This window comes from Gopherus flavomarginatus, chromosome 10, assembly GCF_025201925.1.
Source record: "Gopherus flavomarginatus isolate rGopFla2 chromosome 10, rGopFla2.mat.asm, whole genome shotgun sequence".
Taxonomy (NCBI): Eukaryota; Metazoa; Chordata; order Testudines; family Testudinidae; genus Gopherus; species Gopherus flavomarginatus.
Window position 1 is genome coordinate 50,833,337 of NC_066626.1, and position 19,730 is coordinate 50,853,066.

Consider the following 19,730-nt stretch of genomic DNA (forward strand, 5'->3'; position numbering starts at 1 on the left):
CTGTATGCCACATAAAGATACCTGAGTACAAGCCTGGAGTCAAACTGAGTTCTTGGAAAGCTGAATGGAAAGAGGTTTTGGAGGGAATTCGTACAATACACAGAGCCCAGTTTACTGAGGAAAGGAAGTAGGATATTTGTAAAACAGGATATGCTGTTTTGCAGAGCTTCAAGTTCTTCATAAGCAAGATCGCTGCAGAGCTTAGGAACTCCATAAGGCAGACACTTTCCCAAACAGTGCTCCTCCTATTATTCACAGCAGTAGTGCCACTCTCCTGCTCATCTCAGAAGTATGTAGGAGGTAAGCCCAACTGTGGATCTTGGGAAGTTCACAGAAAGTAGGGAATGAGCCCAGCAAGGAGCTTTTGGTGCAGAGGAACAGTATTGACAGGGGTACGTGGGATATAAAGTTTTCTGTGAAGACATATTTTCTATCAGGCAGACTGATAAGGTGGCATGTTGCAGAATGACTGGCCAATGGAGTTTCAAAACTCTGCAGAAGCAAGGTCTTTGTTGCACCAGAGTTTATGATCTCTGCAAAGCAAACACTTACAAGCTACTTTCTAAGATCATTGGCACTGCATCTTCCCAAGTGTGCTACTCCTAATATTTTTTCATATGATATTGTTAATCCCATATACTAACTGTAACATGAAATGAACGTTTAGGTAAATTAACTGGTCATCCCCAAATCTCTTTTTCCTAATTTTGTTGTTGCACTGTATTTTCATAAGAGTATACTAATTACTTCAAAAACTTTAGTTTTAAATTAATGAAATTTGTTTGGGAATATGATATGGTTCCAGTTCTATTCCCAATTAAGCTGGGCACTGCATTTGCATAATGGAGGACAGAATTCAACCCCAAATATCATAATTTGAGAAGAGAGAAAGACAGACCAAAGAGCAAGGATAACCAATTTTTACTTATAGCAGAACAAAAACATCTGAAGCCACAAAATGGATTTAGTTCCCATTTGTTTCTCTTATATCTAACAATTACAAAGCAGAAGCAATTCATGAAATTGTCAGGAGGTAACATATCAGTTACTCCAGATAAATAATCTGTACACCACTTTACGGCAGACTGAATTTTATCAGTGTCCAAAATATGTGGGTTTAGAAGTAATCACTGACAAAGCCTTAATGATAAGTGTGGTGATAAAAATCCTATGAAATAGTAGTCAAGTTTAGCTGTGCAAGGAAAACCCACACATACAAGTTTCACTAAAAAGAAAAATGAACAAATATACACTAGTATTTTACTCTGGTGTATCCAAACACAGAAGAGGATCATACAGAAGTATATAGAATTAGTGTAATACACATTTTTTTCAATGAGAAAACTACTGTTCAAACCCCGCGCCCCCCAGTGAAATATATGATAAACCCAATGAATGGGAATACAAGGAGACCATAATCTCTGTCAAGACCTAGCCTTATAAAGCTAGGGCATACAAAGCAATCTTTCTATGTCATATCAAAAGCTATATGATGGCTGATGATTGAGTTTGCCTTCTTTTTCAGAATTCTTCCCTGTTCTTTAGAACTGATTTATATTAAATGAAATTTAGTGTTCACTTTCGTTTCATTCTTCCATATTCAACAGACATTCTTTCAAACAGAAGTCTTTCTATATCTCTAACCATTCTCATTTCCTGTGTATTTCTTTTTCGCCTTCTTCAGATGAGGCATGCAGAACTGAGCACAGTATCCAAAGAAGGGTTACCATTGATTTATATAATGTCATAACATTGTCAGTTATTTTAGATCCTATTCTTATACATTTTAATGTATGCTTATCACCATAGAGCATGTTTTCACTGAACTGTCCACGAGGAAACCAGAACTTTTACCTGAATAGTTTCAGTTAACTTAGAATTAGTCAGAGAGTAAGTTCTCAATGCCTTACAGAAGTGGTCCCAGAATGAACAAAACATGTATTCAGGACATAACACTGAACAAAAACAAAACAAAACTGAAACAAACACCCAAAACTTCAAGAAAACATAAATAAGTCTGCCACTTCATCATACACATATCTCCACCCATTTGTAACAAACTGAACTTAACATGCACCTTAGACCACATCAGTATTCCTACTAATCCATCTTTGCCAGAATTGCTAATTTTTCAAACCTCAGAGCATCTTCAAAAGCTGCCATTAAAAATGAATAAGAAGAACTAGTCACAGAGATGGGTTTCTTTTTCCTGCTCTTCAGATGCAAAATGCCTCCCCCAAGTTAGTGATGTGAGGTCCTGAATGGTAATACTGAGTTCTCTAACAGTGACAAGTTGATCGTCCAATATCTTGTGACCTAAGAGCTTGGCAACAGGAGGCTTAAAATAATTAAAAAGCCAAAAATCCCCCCACTCAATTCATACAAAGCACTTTTCAGGAAATAAAACAATTTAATTTAGTCTAAATGGGTTGGGTAATTTAGCATGCCAAAGTTCTCCAGAGCTAAGGGCTCCTTGGGCTGACGTGGTTAAAGAGCTCAGGTTTCAGATCCCCTCAGGCTTTGGCTTTGACCCTCCACAGGTGGCAGGGCTTGGGCTTGGGCTTGGGCTCAGGCTTTGGTCCCCCTTCTCGGGGTCATTTAGTAACTTTTGTTGTCAGAAGGGGGTTGATGTGCAAGGAAATTTGAGAACCGCTGGATTAGGATCACCTCTAAGGCTGAGAACGTAGTTTATTTTCCAGGCCCACACAGTCTTCTGCCTTTTTTCTAGCAAAATTTTGTTAAATTTGCACTAGGGTTAAGACAAACAAACAGGTGAGGTTCAAACAACAGTGTTAATTTTAATTTTGTGGTTGAGGATTTGTAAGGTGATCTCTGTCCTCTAAGAACTGGACTGAGATCACCTTGGCATTACACACACATAACCATTAAATGACAATTAACTTCGGGTTCCTACTATTCTGGGTTGGATTTGAACCATCAGCCTAGAGGTAGAAAACACCATAACACAAACAACATAAATCATCCTATCCTCTTATTTGTCTGTTAACATCAGTGAAAATTTAATTTTTCTAATTTCATTTAAATAAATTTGCAAATCATAAGATTTATTCTGCTCAGACTAGGAATAAGTACTGGAAGGACGGGGTGTGAGGACTTCTCCATTTGCTGCACCACAGGGAGAAGCTTCAGATTAAACAACAAAGATTGTTTTAAAGCAGCCAATTTCTTGAAAGTTGCTACAGAACTTGGTGTGTTTCTATTCAGTTTACATCATTACTGCCATACATTCTTTTTGTCCTTTTGCTTCTCCTCTTTTTCAAAACCGAGTAGGATGGTACATGCATCTCATATGAAGTTAAATATATTAGATGACGTCCTAAAGCAATCTTTGATGGGAATATATACCCCAATAAATTTAAGATATTGTCAAGAGAAGTTTCAAAACAACTGTGGCGGAGAGGGGGGGGCAGGCGTACATCAGGAAACCTTGTAAAGACATGTCAACCAAACCAAAAGAAATTTGGAGTTAAAACTGCTCTGGCATCATAATCTCAAAACTGTTTGCATAGGTATTGCAATTTGCAACACATGGATTTCTGAAACAATGAGTGATCTTGATTTTACATCTTATCCCTAGCACTCTAAGAACAAAGGATTAATATTAACATGGGACAAACTATGACAATTGTTATGATAATTCTTTTGGTTCAAAGTTCTTAAATTGAATTGCATACTGAGTTTTTTTTAATATAAAAATATTTTTATAAAGCTATCAATCGACTTCTTTTGGAGAAGAAAAATTTCTAGGTTGCATTTTGTATGTATAAATCCAGGATAGAGGGCAGTCTGCCTTGCAGGTATCAGTTCCTGTAATCAATTACTGCTTTTATTAATGTTAGTATTGTTTCAGTTCTGTATTTCACCTACAAGGTTTCCTAAACAAAAATAAAAAATTTAAAAAAACCCATTTTCTTCAAAATGCCAATTCAAACTTATGCTGAACTTGATTTCAAACAAGCAAAATATTATATTCTGGAAACCTTGACTTCTATAGAAGAGTAGACAAAACATTAACAAGAACAATGCATGATGGTAAATTAGATGTTTAAAGGAGAAATAGCATTCTCATTTCTAATATTTATCTAAATTATGAACTTCAAAGTAAATCACTAGCTCCAACAGTTAAAACCAGCCTCTCAAAACATGAAGTTAATAACACAAGACAGTCACAAGAAGTCTGAACAAATCTGTTGTCTGCAGATTACCGAAACATTCCTGCACAACTACCTTAAGAACACATATGGTTCTTACAGTCACAAATTTTTCCATTAGCTTTTTTGAATTCAATCCAGTTTCAAATCTGACTTACAAAAAGATTTCTGGGCATGAACACAATGGGTACAGATTTCTATACTATTTCTCTTCACTGCAGATAAATGAACATGTATGCTGCATGTTCAGATTCTGACACGTAAACTGTTGAGATTTACATTTCCTGGGGGAATTCTGTGCTAAAAATTTTGCACACAATATTTTAAAATTCTGAATATTTTATTTGTCAAAATAAAACAAAATAATCAAACCAGTTTCAATGATTTTGGTAATTGATTTCAAAATACCTGTCAGCAAGTATGTCTGCAATAATACAGACAACAAAAAAGATCCAGAAAATGTTTTTTGACAAATAGATTCCTTACTAGGCATACTAATATAGAATGTTGAGTAATAATTCATTTAAACTACAATATAGATATGTATTTCCCACACCCTGCAGAAGCAGCGCTAAGGCTTGGGGCAGTCAGGGGTAACAGAGGAGCTGACAGAGAGGGAAATAGTTGCTGGGAAGGAGCCTGGAAGTGAATCTGGAAGGTTTTGGTGGGGGGTGGTGATAGGAAACAGGGTTTTTGTCTGATGGGGAGGGGCAGGGGAGGCATTGTTAGGGATTTGTGGAGCCTTCCCCCCGCCCCCACAGACCCTGGCTGCCCCCTAGCCTCTCTCATTCATTCAGGCACATCTGCTCTGTCCCAGTCTTTCCCTACACCTCCTCCTCCCCACGTGTTCTTGCACCCCCCACCCACTTCTATTCAGCATCTGGCTCAATGCTGTCACTGCACTAGCTAATGTGCCTCTTCCCCAGTCTGTACCCGCCACTAGACCTTTTGAACCCCAGTCTATGTGACCTCCCAGAAATCCCATATGGCCAGCTCTGTCCGTCCTCCCCTCACCCGGCTCTGCAGGCATATTGCTGTGAGAAAAGCAGCCTCTGCGCTCTCTCTCTGTGGCTGGCTGCTCTGGCTTGTGAGCCAGCTGTTCTCTCTTCTCGCACCATAACAGCCCCTGGTGGGCAAATGGAGTAATTGTAGTGCCTCTCTAGCAGAATGTATTATTCTGCAGAGAAAAAAAATCCATGGGGGACATGAATTGTGTGCATGCAGTGGAGCGGAAGTCCCCCAGGAGTAGGAAAGGAAACACCTTTTAGAAATTCTTGAGTTGGAATGGGTCAAGGAAACAAAACATACGAAGAGTAGAACATGCTTAATTCCAAAAAGCATACTATACTTCTGAACTGATACAGAAGAAAATAAAAATACCTGTTCTTTTACAGAAGCTAGAATGGTAGTGGCAGTAGTCTCTGGCTCCATGCCCAGACCTTTGGAGATTTCCTGTGTGGTCTGCTGCAGACCTTCCTCCACCAATGGTGTCTGCTCAGGAGCTGGCATATTGCCTACAACCAAACAACATTAACTAGTTAATATTTTCAGCTGGTGATGTTTAAGTAAATGCAAGTCTTCTGGAATAGATTTTACTTCTGTAGGCTTTTTCAGACTTTTTGGCAAAGGTTTAACATGAAAAATCTAGAGAATTTTTCACATTCTGACTATCTGCATGTATTGCTATCAACACTGTGCTTCTCTACCAATTTTAAACTGGAATGATGTTAGGTCACAAAGAAAACATTTCAGACAAAGAGCTTTAAAAAGTGCTTTAAAATGTTTAGAAAAATACTGCTTTATGGTACCAAGCAGAGAGAGCCAATGCAAGCAATTTTTATTAGCAAATAAATGCAGAACAGCTGATGTGAACATCAAAAAAAGTATAGAACTATCAGAAACGTAATCAAACTTGCACTTTTCAACACTGAATAATAATAAAAAGCAGCTTGTTCCAAGAGTATTTTACATCTACAAAGCGCTACACACAGGACTCTTTAATTATTATGAATAATTAATGCACCCATTTTGCAGAAAGGGAAACTCAGACAGATAAAGTGAATTGCCCAAGCCCTGTACACAGTGAGGCAGATGGTGCGATAGCTGGATTGGAACTCAAAAATTCTAAGCTTCATGATCAAAGAAACGGTATGGTCTAAAAGGCTGAAGACAAAAAAGATGCTATTAAGGAATGAGAATTATCTGTTTGATTAACTTTAACTAAACAATATGAACAGTACCGAAGTTAGCATCCAGTAACACATCATAAAATGGTACATGTACAGGAGACATATCATTCAACAAATCAACTTTTATAAGTAAATGTTCTAAATAATCAATACATATTGCTGTGCTATCTGCATATAGTGCTCCCATCTTCCTTCACAAGCAAGACAAAACAAAAATGAGAATTAACTTACTGAATGCTTTTCCAGAGCAAACCAAGCTTTATGCATAGTAGTATTAATACTCTGCACTCTTGTAGCTCCTTCCAGTCTAGGCTCTCAGAATGCTTTACAAAAACATTTAATGAATTAAACCTCAACAACCACTCTATATAAAAGTAGATAAATATCTTCATCTTGATTTTGACAGAGGACAAAACTTGGGCTTCATAGCAAACTTGCGGCAGTGCCAGGCACTGATCACACTATTCCTAAATTCCTGGTCAGTTTTTAATCACATCATCTGTCTCCTGCCTGTGAATTATATGCTGATTCACTTTAACTTCTGCTTAAAGGAAAAAGGATTGTCTAGGCAAGACTGTTTAAGTAAGATATAAGAAATGGCAAGTGTGTACAAGACGCGTACTTTTCCTGTAAAACCCTCAAAAGTTTTTTTTCTTTAAGAGGAGCATTTTAGTTAATATGTAAGTTAATTCTTGTGAAAGGTTAGTTTTAACTGGACAGATATAGATACCGAATGTGGTTTTTTTCCTTCACTTTGTAATCCTTGTAGAATTTGCACTTTTGAAGGAACCATTTTTCACTTTTAAATAACTATTCCTAAATGCATCCTCTTAAATTTTATGCATTCCCTATACTTGACTGCCAACTGTAGGGCAGAAGAGTATCTTGTCCAAGATGAACTTTCACAAATGTGAGAGCTAGTTTCTGTGATATTTCAAAAAAACCTTAAAGAAATTAAAATAATTAAGAGAAATTAGAGGAGAAAGGTGTGGAAAATAGAAATGTAAAAGCAAAGACTTTAAAACTTTTTATATGATACTGATCTGCTTCTGGTGAAAAAGAAAAGTTTTATCTTTACAAGTTTAGAAAGAGGTTAAAAAAGTCAGAAACATTAGTACATGATGGTCTTTAATATTGTATGTAGCAACTGTCACAGAAGTTAAAGTTCTAGGGGTCTTTAAGTAAAACCATGAAGGAACTGACTAAAATAATCTGGATTGTTTAAAAGTAAAAACAGAAATTAACGGTATTTACAGCAATGACAAAGTAACCCACCAAAACTGAAGTAACATCAGAAGTTGAAATGAAGATGAGATGACTGGGAAAAACAAGTTATATATATATATATATATACACTATATTTTATTTCAGTATTATATTCTTTGGCAGTAAGAAACAAAGAAGGGATTGTTGCATGAAGTGAATTAGTGTAGACCGAAGTGCTTAGTAATCAGATTAAAGAAGATTTGTTGTTGCACTATTTTTATTGTATTCATTTTTTCCCCCTGAAAGTAGCAGTACAGAAAAAAGGGAATACTGATATAGTGTTTCAGTTCCCACTGACACCATGTGACAGTTACCAGCATGGTGATTCCCAGTATTGCCAACATCAGTTGTTAAAAAGTCATGAGTCAAATCCAAAGAATCACAAGGGTTTTTTTTTTTAATCATATTTTTTAGTCAAATGTTGGGTTCTTACTATTTGCCTTCTGGATTTTGAGATTTTTGGGGTATGTAATGGTCTCTACTCAGGGTCTGGTTAGGAAGCGTGGCCTAGTGGTCACAGCCACAACCCCAGACTGCCAAGGCGGTTGTGGGGAGAAGGGAACCCGGGCCCTCCCAATCTACCAGTCTCTGACCCAGGGCCCCTTTTTTAGCTACCATTTACCTGGCAACCAAGACTATTTAAGGCTGTCCTCCCTGGGCCTCTTCCTCTCATCTCTCCTCCCTGGGGTCACCTCAGTCCAAGGCCTTTGCCTGATGGGAAAATCCAAATCCCAAGGAAGCAAGATGGAATCGCCACTGTCCAGGGCCACAAAATACTTCCCTCTCTGCTTGTCTCTGCAAAGTGTCCTCCCTTTCCTCACAGAGAGGCCCCTTTGGGCAGCTGCTTCAGAACCTTTAGGTTTCACTCTGCTCTGCTGGAGCTGCAAGCTGCAGGTGTGTTCACCTTCAGGACTGCTTCCAACTGAGCTAATTTGCTGCCTTTTAATTCCTCCAGCAGATGAAGCATTTGGGGCAGGTTTGGCACAACGGAGCTGGCTGAGCCCAAAATGAGCCCTTAAGCCCTTGTTGCTCACTGTGTGGTTTTTACACTCCATCATAGGTTACAATTTGGTCATATATGTAAGCTCTTCTCTGTGACCATGAGGCAGGGCAGATCTGATTTAAATCACTAGTCGGAAGACTCGATTTAATCATGGTTTTCTACATAAAAGTGCATTCTTGTAGGTTGTTATAAACTTAATACATATTCTTCACAACTCAGAGATAGATGTAGGTTTCATTTTTAGAAGGTACACACTATACATTTTTAAACAATGATTTTGAAAACTTTTCAGGTTAGTTTTACAGTGTACATGAGTGGAGCCGGGGCTTGACCCTCTCCGGGGGGAGGGGAGCCACACCGGCTCACTACACACCAGTGGGTCTGGGAAATTGCCCGGCAGTCCTCGTGGCAATCGCCTGCCCTGTGGGGGCAAGGGGCTCAGGTCCTTCAGCAGGGCTGAGCCGTAATACCCGCTGTGAGCCTGGCTCTAGGTCAGGGCGGGACAGCAAACACTGAGTCAGGGAGCTCGGGACCTTGGGCAGGGCTGAGCAACAATAACTGGCTTCGGCCTCCTCAGGCCAGGGAGAGGGGGAGTCTGCCACCCCAGGATGGGTGGCAGGGGGGACGCAGGCCCTCCCACTCCACTGCATCCCAGCCTGGGGCCCTAGCAGCAGCTAACAATCTGACATTGGCTCCGGTAAGGCTGCAGCCAGACTGGAGTCGGCTGCCCCAGGGCTACTTCCGTACTCTCCCTTGGGCCCTACCTGGGTCCTGACGTCGGCCTCTGCAGGGTCCAGGAGCATGGGCTCGTCGCGGCTGGGGCTGGGTGTTAGGTCTGGCAACTCCTCCGGTTAGTCAGGCCAGGGTAGCTCTGGCAGCTCCTCCGGGTAGCAGGCGCGGGGGAGCTCAGGCCAGTTTGGGCAGCTGCCCTGGGTCGCAGGAGGTTCCCAGTCTCGAGCTCCCTGAGGGATGTCTGCTCGCTTGGCTGCTGGGGCCTGATTGAGCTTTGAGGGCCGGCCTTTATAGTTTCGGGTCGGCGCCTGTTGAATTGGGGATAGTTCACTTCCCAATGACTTCATAAATATCTGCTTCAGTTGGTAAAAAAAATCCTCTTTAGCTCCGCCCACTCCGGCTGGGTTCTTCCTCCTCTGGGTTGGAGGGGAGCCACACCGCCTCTCTAATACAGCTATATCAGAAAATGAATGGATTTTTTTTACCAAAAGGTAACTGAAGCAGATATTTATGAAGTCATTGGGAAGTGAACTATCCCCAATTCAACAGGTTAATCACTAACATTTTGAGGATTTTCTTGCCATGGTGTATTAGGAGGAGAACATCACCAAACATACATTTAAATTGTTTTATTTAACAAACAACAACATTATATATTCTGGATTTTTTTCTTCAAAGCAAACATATAACAGTTTAACAAAACAAGCATATGTCCCTTGCTTCTCACATTTATCTCCAGACTTCTTCTCCTTGTCCAGATCTATTCCACCCCCAATAATCTTCTATTCATTGAACTTTTTGAAACTTTGCACTTTTAGAGAGAGGTCAGGGATTGACTCCATGTACACAAATTTGCAGAGGTGCAATAGAGCTGAGATCTGTTATTTTTAAAAAAACATTTTTGCTGTTAACAAGCATGTTACCTCTGGAAACACAAATCCACAGTTTAAGAACTGCAAAACTAAGCATCTCTGATGGTATCTTCTAGACTGAGCACTAAGTCCCATTGGGTAGCTAGAAAGATTAACCTAAATAATCTATACAGAAACCTGTGGAACCCCATAAGATTGGGTCCTTAATCCATGAACTACTGGAACTCATTTACAAAACCTTTCCTAAACATCAGATGACTATATGGTCTCATACTAGAGAATTAGAATTTATAATCCCTATTCCACGATGAGATATCTTTGAGCTATAATGTATCTATCTTTAGATAGGTTTTTTTCCTTAAAAAGCATATTCTCAAAAATCAAATTTTAATAAAAAAATCCGATTTAAATAAAAAAACTGATTTTTTTTCTTTAAAAATCACTGATTTTTATCCACTCTGCCACGAGGACAAGAATTTTTTTTTTTAAGGAAATTAATCACTTGTTTCCAGGAGCTCGGTCTTTAAGTAAAACATCTGATATCATGAGATCCACAGTAGAAGTGAAGAGTCAGTAAAAATGCATTAGTAATTATTCATTCAGCACTATCTGCACATTAAGCGGGATATGATTGACCCAACTAAGAGATTGTGAATCGTAGTGCCACTGCCCTCCTCTGGCAACCTTTCAAAACAAAGTACTTACCTGGGTTGTCTATATCCGTGGGTTAAATGAATAACTGAAGAAGATTATATAACACATGCAGATTGTGTGGTTTTAACAATAATAACACTGATGCCATATGTCCAAAGTCATCTAGGTATTTTAAAAACATAAATAAAAGCAAAGTACCAAATTAGCAGCTAAGGTAATTTGCCAAAGCAAATCAAGTGAAATCCAGACCAAACAGAAAAAGATGCTCTTCTCCCTACACATATACACAAAAGTCTTCATTTCCACTTTATTGATAATAGCTATATACTATGGCATATAACCAATTTGGTAACTAGATTTACTAATACTCAGTCAACTTGCTATCATTTCCATGCAGTAGGTGGGCTGTGCTAGTTTTACTGACCTTCTGCAAGAAGCACATTTCATAGGAAAGCTTTGAGGGAGTCACAAGGGCAGGCATTACTGAAATCCTTTCCGTGTACTTATCCTTGCACATATTAAAAAGATTAAAAATACCAATCCTGATTGCTGCAAAAAATTGTACTTCCAGGTTCTGCTTCCATTAAAACTGAGCTCTAGTTGCCCACCTTTTATACTTGTGGCTAAGGCAGTCTTCAACATGAAATAAAGCCACCACAGAACAGAACCATTGTTTAATGAGTCCTCTTCCTCAGAACATATTTAATTCTGCAGTTCTATCGAAGACTAACCATCTCAGTCTGTAAGCTTTCACCAGAAAATGAGATCATGCAGACTGACTCAGCAGCACAAAGATAAGATAATACAGACTTGGGTATTAGCAATATGCTGACTATATCTCAGACCATGCTGTCTAAACAATATTATATATTTAATATTATTGTAACTCAGCTTTCTGCTGTTCCAAAACTGCATCTCTAGTGAAAAGAAGCTTGCAAAATTTGTGAATCATCAGCAGAAGTAACTTTGGGATAAGTTTATGTTCAGCAAAGTAGATGTGGATGCATACCCATCCCGAAATGAACAGTTGCCCATTGGCCAAGTCCCATACTGCTTTACTGGCTAGGAGAGTGATCAGGTCTATTTACCTGTGTGCCTCCCACTGTCCCAGGCATCATCGTGACCAGACTTCACATCTCTGTTTAAATGGTGGCACACAGCCAGGTTCTGCCGTCTTTTGCAATTCTAGCTACTGTAGAATTCAAGTTATATTGCTGATTATTGAGCAGTCATTCCTCATACCTCATTCTTCACTATGGTCCAGTGCTGAGATGCAGAACTTAACTTCCTTTTGGGGAGAGGAGCTTTATCAAGCACTTCTGAATGGCAGGAAAGAATAGGTGTACAAGGAACTAATCATGAAAAACACAGGATACGGGACACAAATAGGATACTCTCCAGTGCTGCAGTAAGGAAAAGGAGCAATCCTACATTCCAGCCAAAGCTAAGTATCATAGGATATCTGGGACAGCTATCACAGCTTGGTTATACTACAAGGAGCTGGACCATCTGCTTGCTAGAGATCACACCACTCAGTGTGCTATGGATTCCCTGATTGATCTGATCTTCCAAAGAAGGATTTTGTTTAACCAGTGAACCCCAGGGCATACAGCTGGGGAGATCCAGGGGTACTCCAAATTAAAGCCACAGAACCAACTGGCCATGGGCAGATTTCCAAACTTTGGAAGGGACCAATTCCAGTAAGTATGGAATGATATTATAAAATAGAACTGTATGGGGGGGGGGGGGGGAATGGAACAACTTAGTTTCAGGCACCATAAGGGTGCCACCGTATTGGGCTCATGTCTCTCTCTCTCTCTCTCTCATAGGCTTTTAACACCACTCCCACACCCACCCACTACTCAAAATGATGGCTGCAGCAGAGACTGTACAAACTCTCCACACCTTTGTTTTTATAAATATGCAAACATGGAAGGACTACTTCAGTTTGCTGTGTACTGCTCTCCCCACCACATTCCCCAGCATGGTGCTTATTGTTCTCTCATCTGCATGGTTATCATCCTCTTCCCTCTAGCATAATGGCAGCACCACATGGAAAACTATTTGAAGAAAGGCTCTTTTACTCTAGCAGTAAATTCAGACAAGAAAAAGAAAAAAAAAATCATGTTTCTGGCTCACAGTATCATTAATGCACTTACCTTTGAGCAAACATGAGTCACTGTAAGTTGAATTGCCAAATCATGCTGCACAGATATTTCCTAAAGAATGTTGCCACGCTTTGAGTTACTGAAGAATGTTATTTATTTTGCCGTGCACTTTATGGTTATCCACGGGATTAAATATGAGAAAAGGCACAAATAGTGCTCTAACTCGACAACAAGGTTGCACAGCAAAACAGCTCTCTTGGCACTACCCATGTACCGTGTGGTTCCCGTCCGCTCCTGCACCAGCTGTGGGAGGAACCATCCTAGCAAACAGCATCACAGCACATCTTCCCATTTTGCTCAATGAGTTTTTGAAGAGAGTACTCTGTCTTTTGGGGACATGATTCAGGTTAACATCCTCCAAAGTATGGACAGACCACAGAAGTTCACATGCAATTTACTAGCCTGCTGCTGCTGCTGCTGCTCTCTCTTTAGTTAGCTACCACCTTCTCCCCAGTAACTCACAGCCCATCTAGGATTTAGTACTCCATCCCTCAAGTCTGCAGACCAAACTCCTCCCTGCCATTTACCTCACACCAAAGGGCTGGGGGCTCCTAAAAAGGAGGAAAATGTTGTAAATGTCTTACCATCTCCGAGGTCACTCAAGACTGGGAAGAACCAAAAGGAATGGAATTCCAAAATTAAAGAAAGCAATATTTTATCAGTTTTGGCATGGAGACTACAATTCAAACAATAACTTGTTCTTTTTCTCCATAGCACCAGCATGGGGGAGGGAGGGGGAAGAGAGAGAGAGAGAGACTGATAAGGGAAATGGGTTAGCACCTCACAGACACAGCTGCTAGGGATGATGGAACAAAAACAAGCATCTTGGATCACATGGCCTTGAAACCTTCTACCTTTGCACAGCTTTATGAATTCTTTATAGTTTTTTTTAAAGCTTACACTGTTCACCTTGTATTCTTTGTTAATGAAGTAGTTAAAATGTGTTTACACCCATGGTTCCAAATCTTGCACAATTCATTGAAAAGTACAGCATCATGGTCACAACAGCCACACGTACTCAAACAAAACAAAAAAGAAACCACACAAAATTACAGGCACTGAAAACTCAAAAATAAATGTAACACACACATCAGTCATGATTCAATCATTGGACTAGTACACGTACCCAAGACACATTCAGTAATGCTGACAAATATCTTATGCAAAGAGTGTATGTACTTTTGTAAGTGGCACCTAGACTTGAAGTATGGGTACAATACATTCCTCACTGTGCATCATTTTGTAGCAGCTTCTAACATGGCTATTGAATGTTTTCACCAAATTGACCCATCTCCTGCTGTCATCCATTTTTTTTTCCATTTTCTTTTTTTATTTATGTACATCTTATGTCAGATTTACTCCCGAGCCATAAGTTTTTGCTTCTTCAGCTTCTTTTGAGAGATCTTTTTCTTCTGAGCAACTTCCTCTTCTGGCTTTGGAACAATCTGCTCCTTCTCGGTGAGGATCATCTCAATATGACAGGGGGAGCTCATGTAGGGGTTGATACGACCATGAGCTCTGTAGGTACGCCTGCGCATTTTGGGGGCCTTGTTGACCTGGATGTGCTCAATTACCAGAGAATCCACATCAAGACCCTTGAGTTCAGCATTACTCTCAGCATTTTTGAGCATGTGCAGTAGGAACTCTGCACTCTTTTTAGGCCAACGTCCCCGTGTCCAGCCCCACAGCTTGGCCTGAGCACATCTGCCAACTCCACCATTGTAACGACGGAAGGGAACACACTGCTTTTTTAGGGTCACATCCTTTAAGTATTTAGTGGCTTTCCGGATATGCATGCCCTTGATAGCTTGAGCTGTCTCACGAGTGTTCTTTGCAAGGCTCTTTCCCTTGCTCTCAAAGGCTGAGCATAACACAGCAAATACCTATCATACGAAGAAGACATTTCTAAGTCTCCACATCAGGATCCTGCATCTACTTTTCAGTCTTCCAAATACACCATCAGAGTAACTCTGCAACTACTCAGCATATAATTTAAACACTATTCATAAAGACCACTTTTTGCATTGCAGAAGACAGTCCAGGTTTTTGAAGATCCTGGTGTTATGGACTTTTCCAGACCACCTCACACTAATATTAGAAAAATACCCCTTCCTACTGATGGAATTCTGAGGCCTGGTAGGGGTGGGTGGTTAAAGAACAGGCAAGTGTCCCATCAATGGTCCTATATAATCTCAAGCCTGCAAATCCATTAATAACCTTCTGTGCATTGCCCAGTCTTAAGATTTGAGGTTGCAGAGCAAGGGAAGAATCACTGTAGTGGAGGGTTTCAGAGTAGTAGCTGTGCTAGTCTATATCAGCAAAAAGAATAGGAGTACTTGTGGCGCCGTAGAGACTTAAAAATAAACAAACAAATAAATAAATTTGTTAGTCTCTAAGGTGCCACAAGTACTCCTATTCTTTTTGTAGTGGAGGGGGAAAATTACCTTATTGCTAGCACCACACACCTCCACAACAGCTCTGACAGTTGATTTACCAACCCCCAAATGGTTAGCTACTAAGCAGTAGCATCAGGTGCGGCAAGCTTCCAGACAGCAACAGTCATGCACTTCTGCACACTAAGGGGAATTCTCATGTAGGTGGTCTGCTGTTGCAACTCTCGCACAAGCTTGGCAGAGATCTCTAAGGAATCCTGCAGCTATCCCACAATGTGGCAGTGGAATAGAATAGATTTCAGAATGCATACAGCATAGAAGTGGAGAAATGCATCACAAGGTCTGACCAGAATGCTGAGCGCCTTTTTTCAAAACGTCATTGTGTTATGTGGTAGTAATGATATGAGGAACTACCTTAGTTGCAGGATATCAGCATGGTGCATATGCTCTTCTCATGCAAAATTTGTTGTGGATCACTTAACATGGGTACACAAAACCCGCAGGAAGATTTATGTGCAGATATGCCCTACCCAACTGATCTGGCCAATTGTTTCACTTAGCTATGCATTTCCTCTTCTCCCTCTACTCTTCACCACACCTTCTTTTCTGCATCATTATATCCTCTTCTCCTTTAAAGGGCAGCTTTAAATTGATCAACTTGCCCTTTTTTTTGTTTTAAACTCAAGTTAAAGATTAACTCTTCGTCATTTTCAAACTCTGAGGTAGTACTTACTGTAGGAGGAGCCAGTAGTGATGCCTCTATTTAGGTGGGCCCAACATTCTCCATTACAGATTATTCTTGCAACTATTTTGAGAATTTTTAACACTTAAGTTTGCAGCAGGCCTTTGACGTTCAACAGGAACAAAGTCCTAGAGCTTGAGATGTATCTTTCACTTGCCCCATGAAATTACATTCAAGTCTGCCTGAGATAAATTCTTGAAAAAAGAAATCACCATTTCCTTTCCGTTTCTTGCATTCCTTATGAAAATGTTGGCAACCCGTCAAAATAACTGAAAATGAACTTCTAAAAAGCTGAAAGAGCCAGGCCAGGCACCCCACAAATACAACTCTGGAAATACACACATCCCCAGCAGCCTACATTCCCCCACCTCCAGACACCACATTGGATAGGAATCCTCCAGTTCTATGGATTAAGGGGGGAAAAGCCAGACTGGAATTTCTATCCAGTCACAAAACCCGTCACACGGTTCCGAAGGCCCATCTCTCCCTCTTTGAGATAAGAGCCTTTTTCTGCTGTCACCTAATTTAGCTCCTGTAGCTCAAGGCCATGGCTACACTCACACTTTACAGCGCTGCAACTTTCCCCGCTCAGGGGTGTGAAAAAACACACCCCTGAGCGCTGCAAGATACAGCGCTGTAAAGCGTCAGTGTAATCAGGGCTGCAGCGCTGGGAGCGCGGCTCCCAGTGCTGCAAGCTACACCCGTAGAGGATGTGGTTTACGTGCAGCGCTGGGAGACCTCTCTCCCAGCGCTGCCGCTCTGACTACACTCACACTTCGGCAGCGCTTTGAAATTCCAAATGTAGCCATACCCCAAGTGATGACAGTCAGCGCTGCAATGCTAAAGATTCAAGGTTTAAATCCTGATGATGCATGACAGAGGGGGTTGTTACAGTTGTAACAAACAGCATTTGTTTTTGCCCTTTTCCTTTAAAAGGGCTAGGGAATCTATACAGATGTTATTTAGGTTGCAAAGTCAAGCACTTTAAAGTAGAGCTGGTCAGGAATTTTTTGACAGTTATTTTTTACTGGAAAATGCCAGTTCATCAAGACAAACCTTTTATAGAACAAAGCTTCTGTTGGGAAGGTATTGCACGCCCAGGATGGAATTTCTGGACAAAATGAGAGAGACACTCCCTGTATACCTGCTCAATAGCCCAGTGGTTAGGGCACTCAGCTGGGATGTAGGAGGCCCAGATGCAAGTCCCTGCTCCAAAGGAGGCAGAACAGGAACCGGAACCCGTATCTCCAATGTCCCAAGCGAGCGTCATAATCACGTGGCTATAAAGTCACTCTCTCTCTCCCTCTCCTTCCCACTCTACTGTAGCTTTTCCACTTTGTATAAGGATTAAGAATCCATTGGATCACAGAGAGACTGACTCCACAGTCTGGTGGTTAGTCAGGTAAGTGCCCTAACCACCTAATTTCAAAAGGTCTAGTTTTTGTTCCAGCGTAGAAGAAAAAAAAGAAGTCAACCTCAATTTTTTTTTTAAAACAACAATTGCTGTCCAGCCAGCCCCACTTGAAAAACAGGAAGAGCTAAATTTATGGTTGCCCATGCAACCTTAATTCGGCCCCCTTGTGCTTACACATTATGTTATCGTTTTAAAATTATATGATCACATACTAGTTTTTCCACAAGATCCATCACATTCAGTGTAAACATTGGACACAAGACGTCAAAACAAAGATTGCAGGGGCCATTCTTAAATTTGGCATTTTTTAAACTTTCAAGAGCTTGACTTTGCAACATAGATAAACCTTATCGTATGTCTTCTACGTAAAAAAAAAAGATTTAACAGCATACAAAGTGCAGAACAAAAATAAAATAATAATAAAAAAATCATATCCTGTCACAGTAATGAGACAACAGGATTACGCAAAGTATGAAGTGTCAAAATGAAAAATAAAATCCCAAAGACTAAATATTAAAATAGGGAAAAAAATCGAGTTCAGAACAGATGATAATAAATTTCAAGCAGATGAGAAATGAGATGTCATGTAACAATGTATTGATAAGAAAGTTATACATTACTAAACAAATGGTATTCCAGTACTCTATTTGCATTGTCTTTCACAAAGTGACTAAGACATGCCAGAAGAAGATGAAATAATGAAGGTAAACAGGAAGTTATGAGAATGAGATATGAACTACATCCAGATCTACTTGAAATCTATCCTACAATCCTAAAAGAAAAATCTCTCTCAAGCACGGGTGTTCAGTGGCCTGGACATCATTGACAGATTAGCCTTGTCCTTTTTACAGTAAATGGAGATATTCTAAAGCAGTGGTGGGCAACCCGCGGCCCATCAGGGTAATCCACTGGCGGGCCGCAAGACAGCGTGTACACTGACCGTCTGCAGGCATGGGAAGGGGCGGCCAGCATGTTCCTGTGGTCATTGCCACTTCCCACAGCTCCCATAGGATAGGAATGGTGAACCCCGGCCATTGGGAGCTGTGAGTACGCGTGCCTGTGGACGGTGAATGTAAACACTGTCTCGCGGACCGCTGGAAGATTAACCTGATGGGCCACAGGTTGCCCACTACCGTTCTAAAGGCTGTATTACATGCAGACAAATTTCAGACTCCCGTGCTGCAGATCCAGTTCACCAATTATTACTAAAACATTGTTACTGAAGAAATGCCTAGATGAGATCTCAAACAAGCTGAGGTCCCATTATGCTTGGCAAGAGGTATAGTAAAATGACAGTCCTGGCTCCAAAAATCTTACAAGTTTAAGAAAATAGCTTATTAATGACTGTTCACCACTAGAAAGAATTTACAAGTGTAGAAGTCCTCTCACAAATCCAAGTAACTGAAATTTGTTAACTATATTGTCAGAGTAGCAAGAGGATTCTAAATTTGTATATTTTTGTCTTGTTTGACTGCATGTGCAAAAGTGGCTTAGTTAAGCCAGCCACTTTACCATATCTAACTCTGGTTTCCCTCAGCAACAGACCAGAACAGTCTATTTTGGAGCTCCAGCCTGCCAGTACTAGTAACTAATCCAAACAGCTGGAATCAAGTGAACCTTAGATCCCTGTGGTTTGAATGTCTTTCCTCTCAATTTCTACAGAGATCTTGACAAACTGTTTTGATAGTATACTCATAATAATTCTTACCTATTAGATAATTATATAGCTATTTATTTAGTTTTTCTTTTAAAGATTCAGCCTTTGATGAAAGGTGTGCTGGTCTTGCTTTTCTTATTCCAGAAAAAGGCATAATTCCTATTTAAAGGAAAGGTTTAACTGAAAGGCTTGTCATCTTCAAATAACTCATTTTTACACTAACCCAACTGGACACGCCTGGTTACAAGAACACGTGAACATCCCAGAAAACGTAACTGATATCTGCAGTCTGCTGATCTTGGATAAAGAGCTGGGACTAGAATAACTTTGAACTAGTTAGCATTGCATGTCAGGTCTGGCAAAAAGTTAAAAATCTTATGAGGCAATTCTTCTTTCTGGTAGAAAGCATTAACATCTCCAACAACAAAAATGAACATCCTGGACTTTTTCTGGAATTTCTCTTTCAGT

The 19,730-nt window shown here is 40.2% G+C and overlaps 2 protein-coding genes across 4 annotated transcripts in view; both read right to left on the reverse strand.

Annotated features, from left to right (window-relative positions):
• The window catches only part of PKP4 (plakophilin 4), a 212,063-nt gene that overhangs the window by 152,465 nt on the left and 39,868 nt on the right, over positions 1 to 19,730 (reverse strand). For all 3 annotated transcript variants that reach the window (XM_050969182.1, XM_050969181.1, XM_050969180.1), the window contains exon 2: positions 5,553 to 5,686. In XM_050969182.1, the coding sequence (XP_050825139.1) occupies positions 5,553 to 5,681 (129 nt within the window). In that variant the 5' untranslated portion in view covers positions 5,682 to 5,686. The remainder of the gene's footprint in view (positions 1 to 5,552; positions 5,687 to 19,730) is intronic.
• Positions 14,364 to 14,891, reverse strand: LOC127058902 (60S ribosomal protein L17-like). The gene has a single exon (XM_050969369.1). The coding sequence runs from the start codon at positions 14,850 to 14,852 to the stop codon at positions 14,412 to 14,414; it is 441 nt and encodes a 146-aa protein (XP_050825326.1). The 5' UTR covers positions 14,853 to 14,891; the 3' UTR covers positions 14,364 to 14,411.

Bases quoted from the DNA above. Each gene is read 5' to 3' on its own strand.
- LOC127058902 (XM_050969369.1), bottom strand. From the start codon at position 14,852: ATGCATATCCGGAAAGCCACTAAATACTTAAAGGATGTGACCCTAAAA.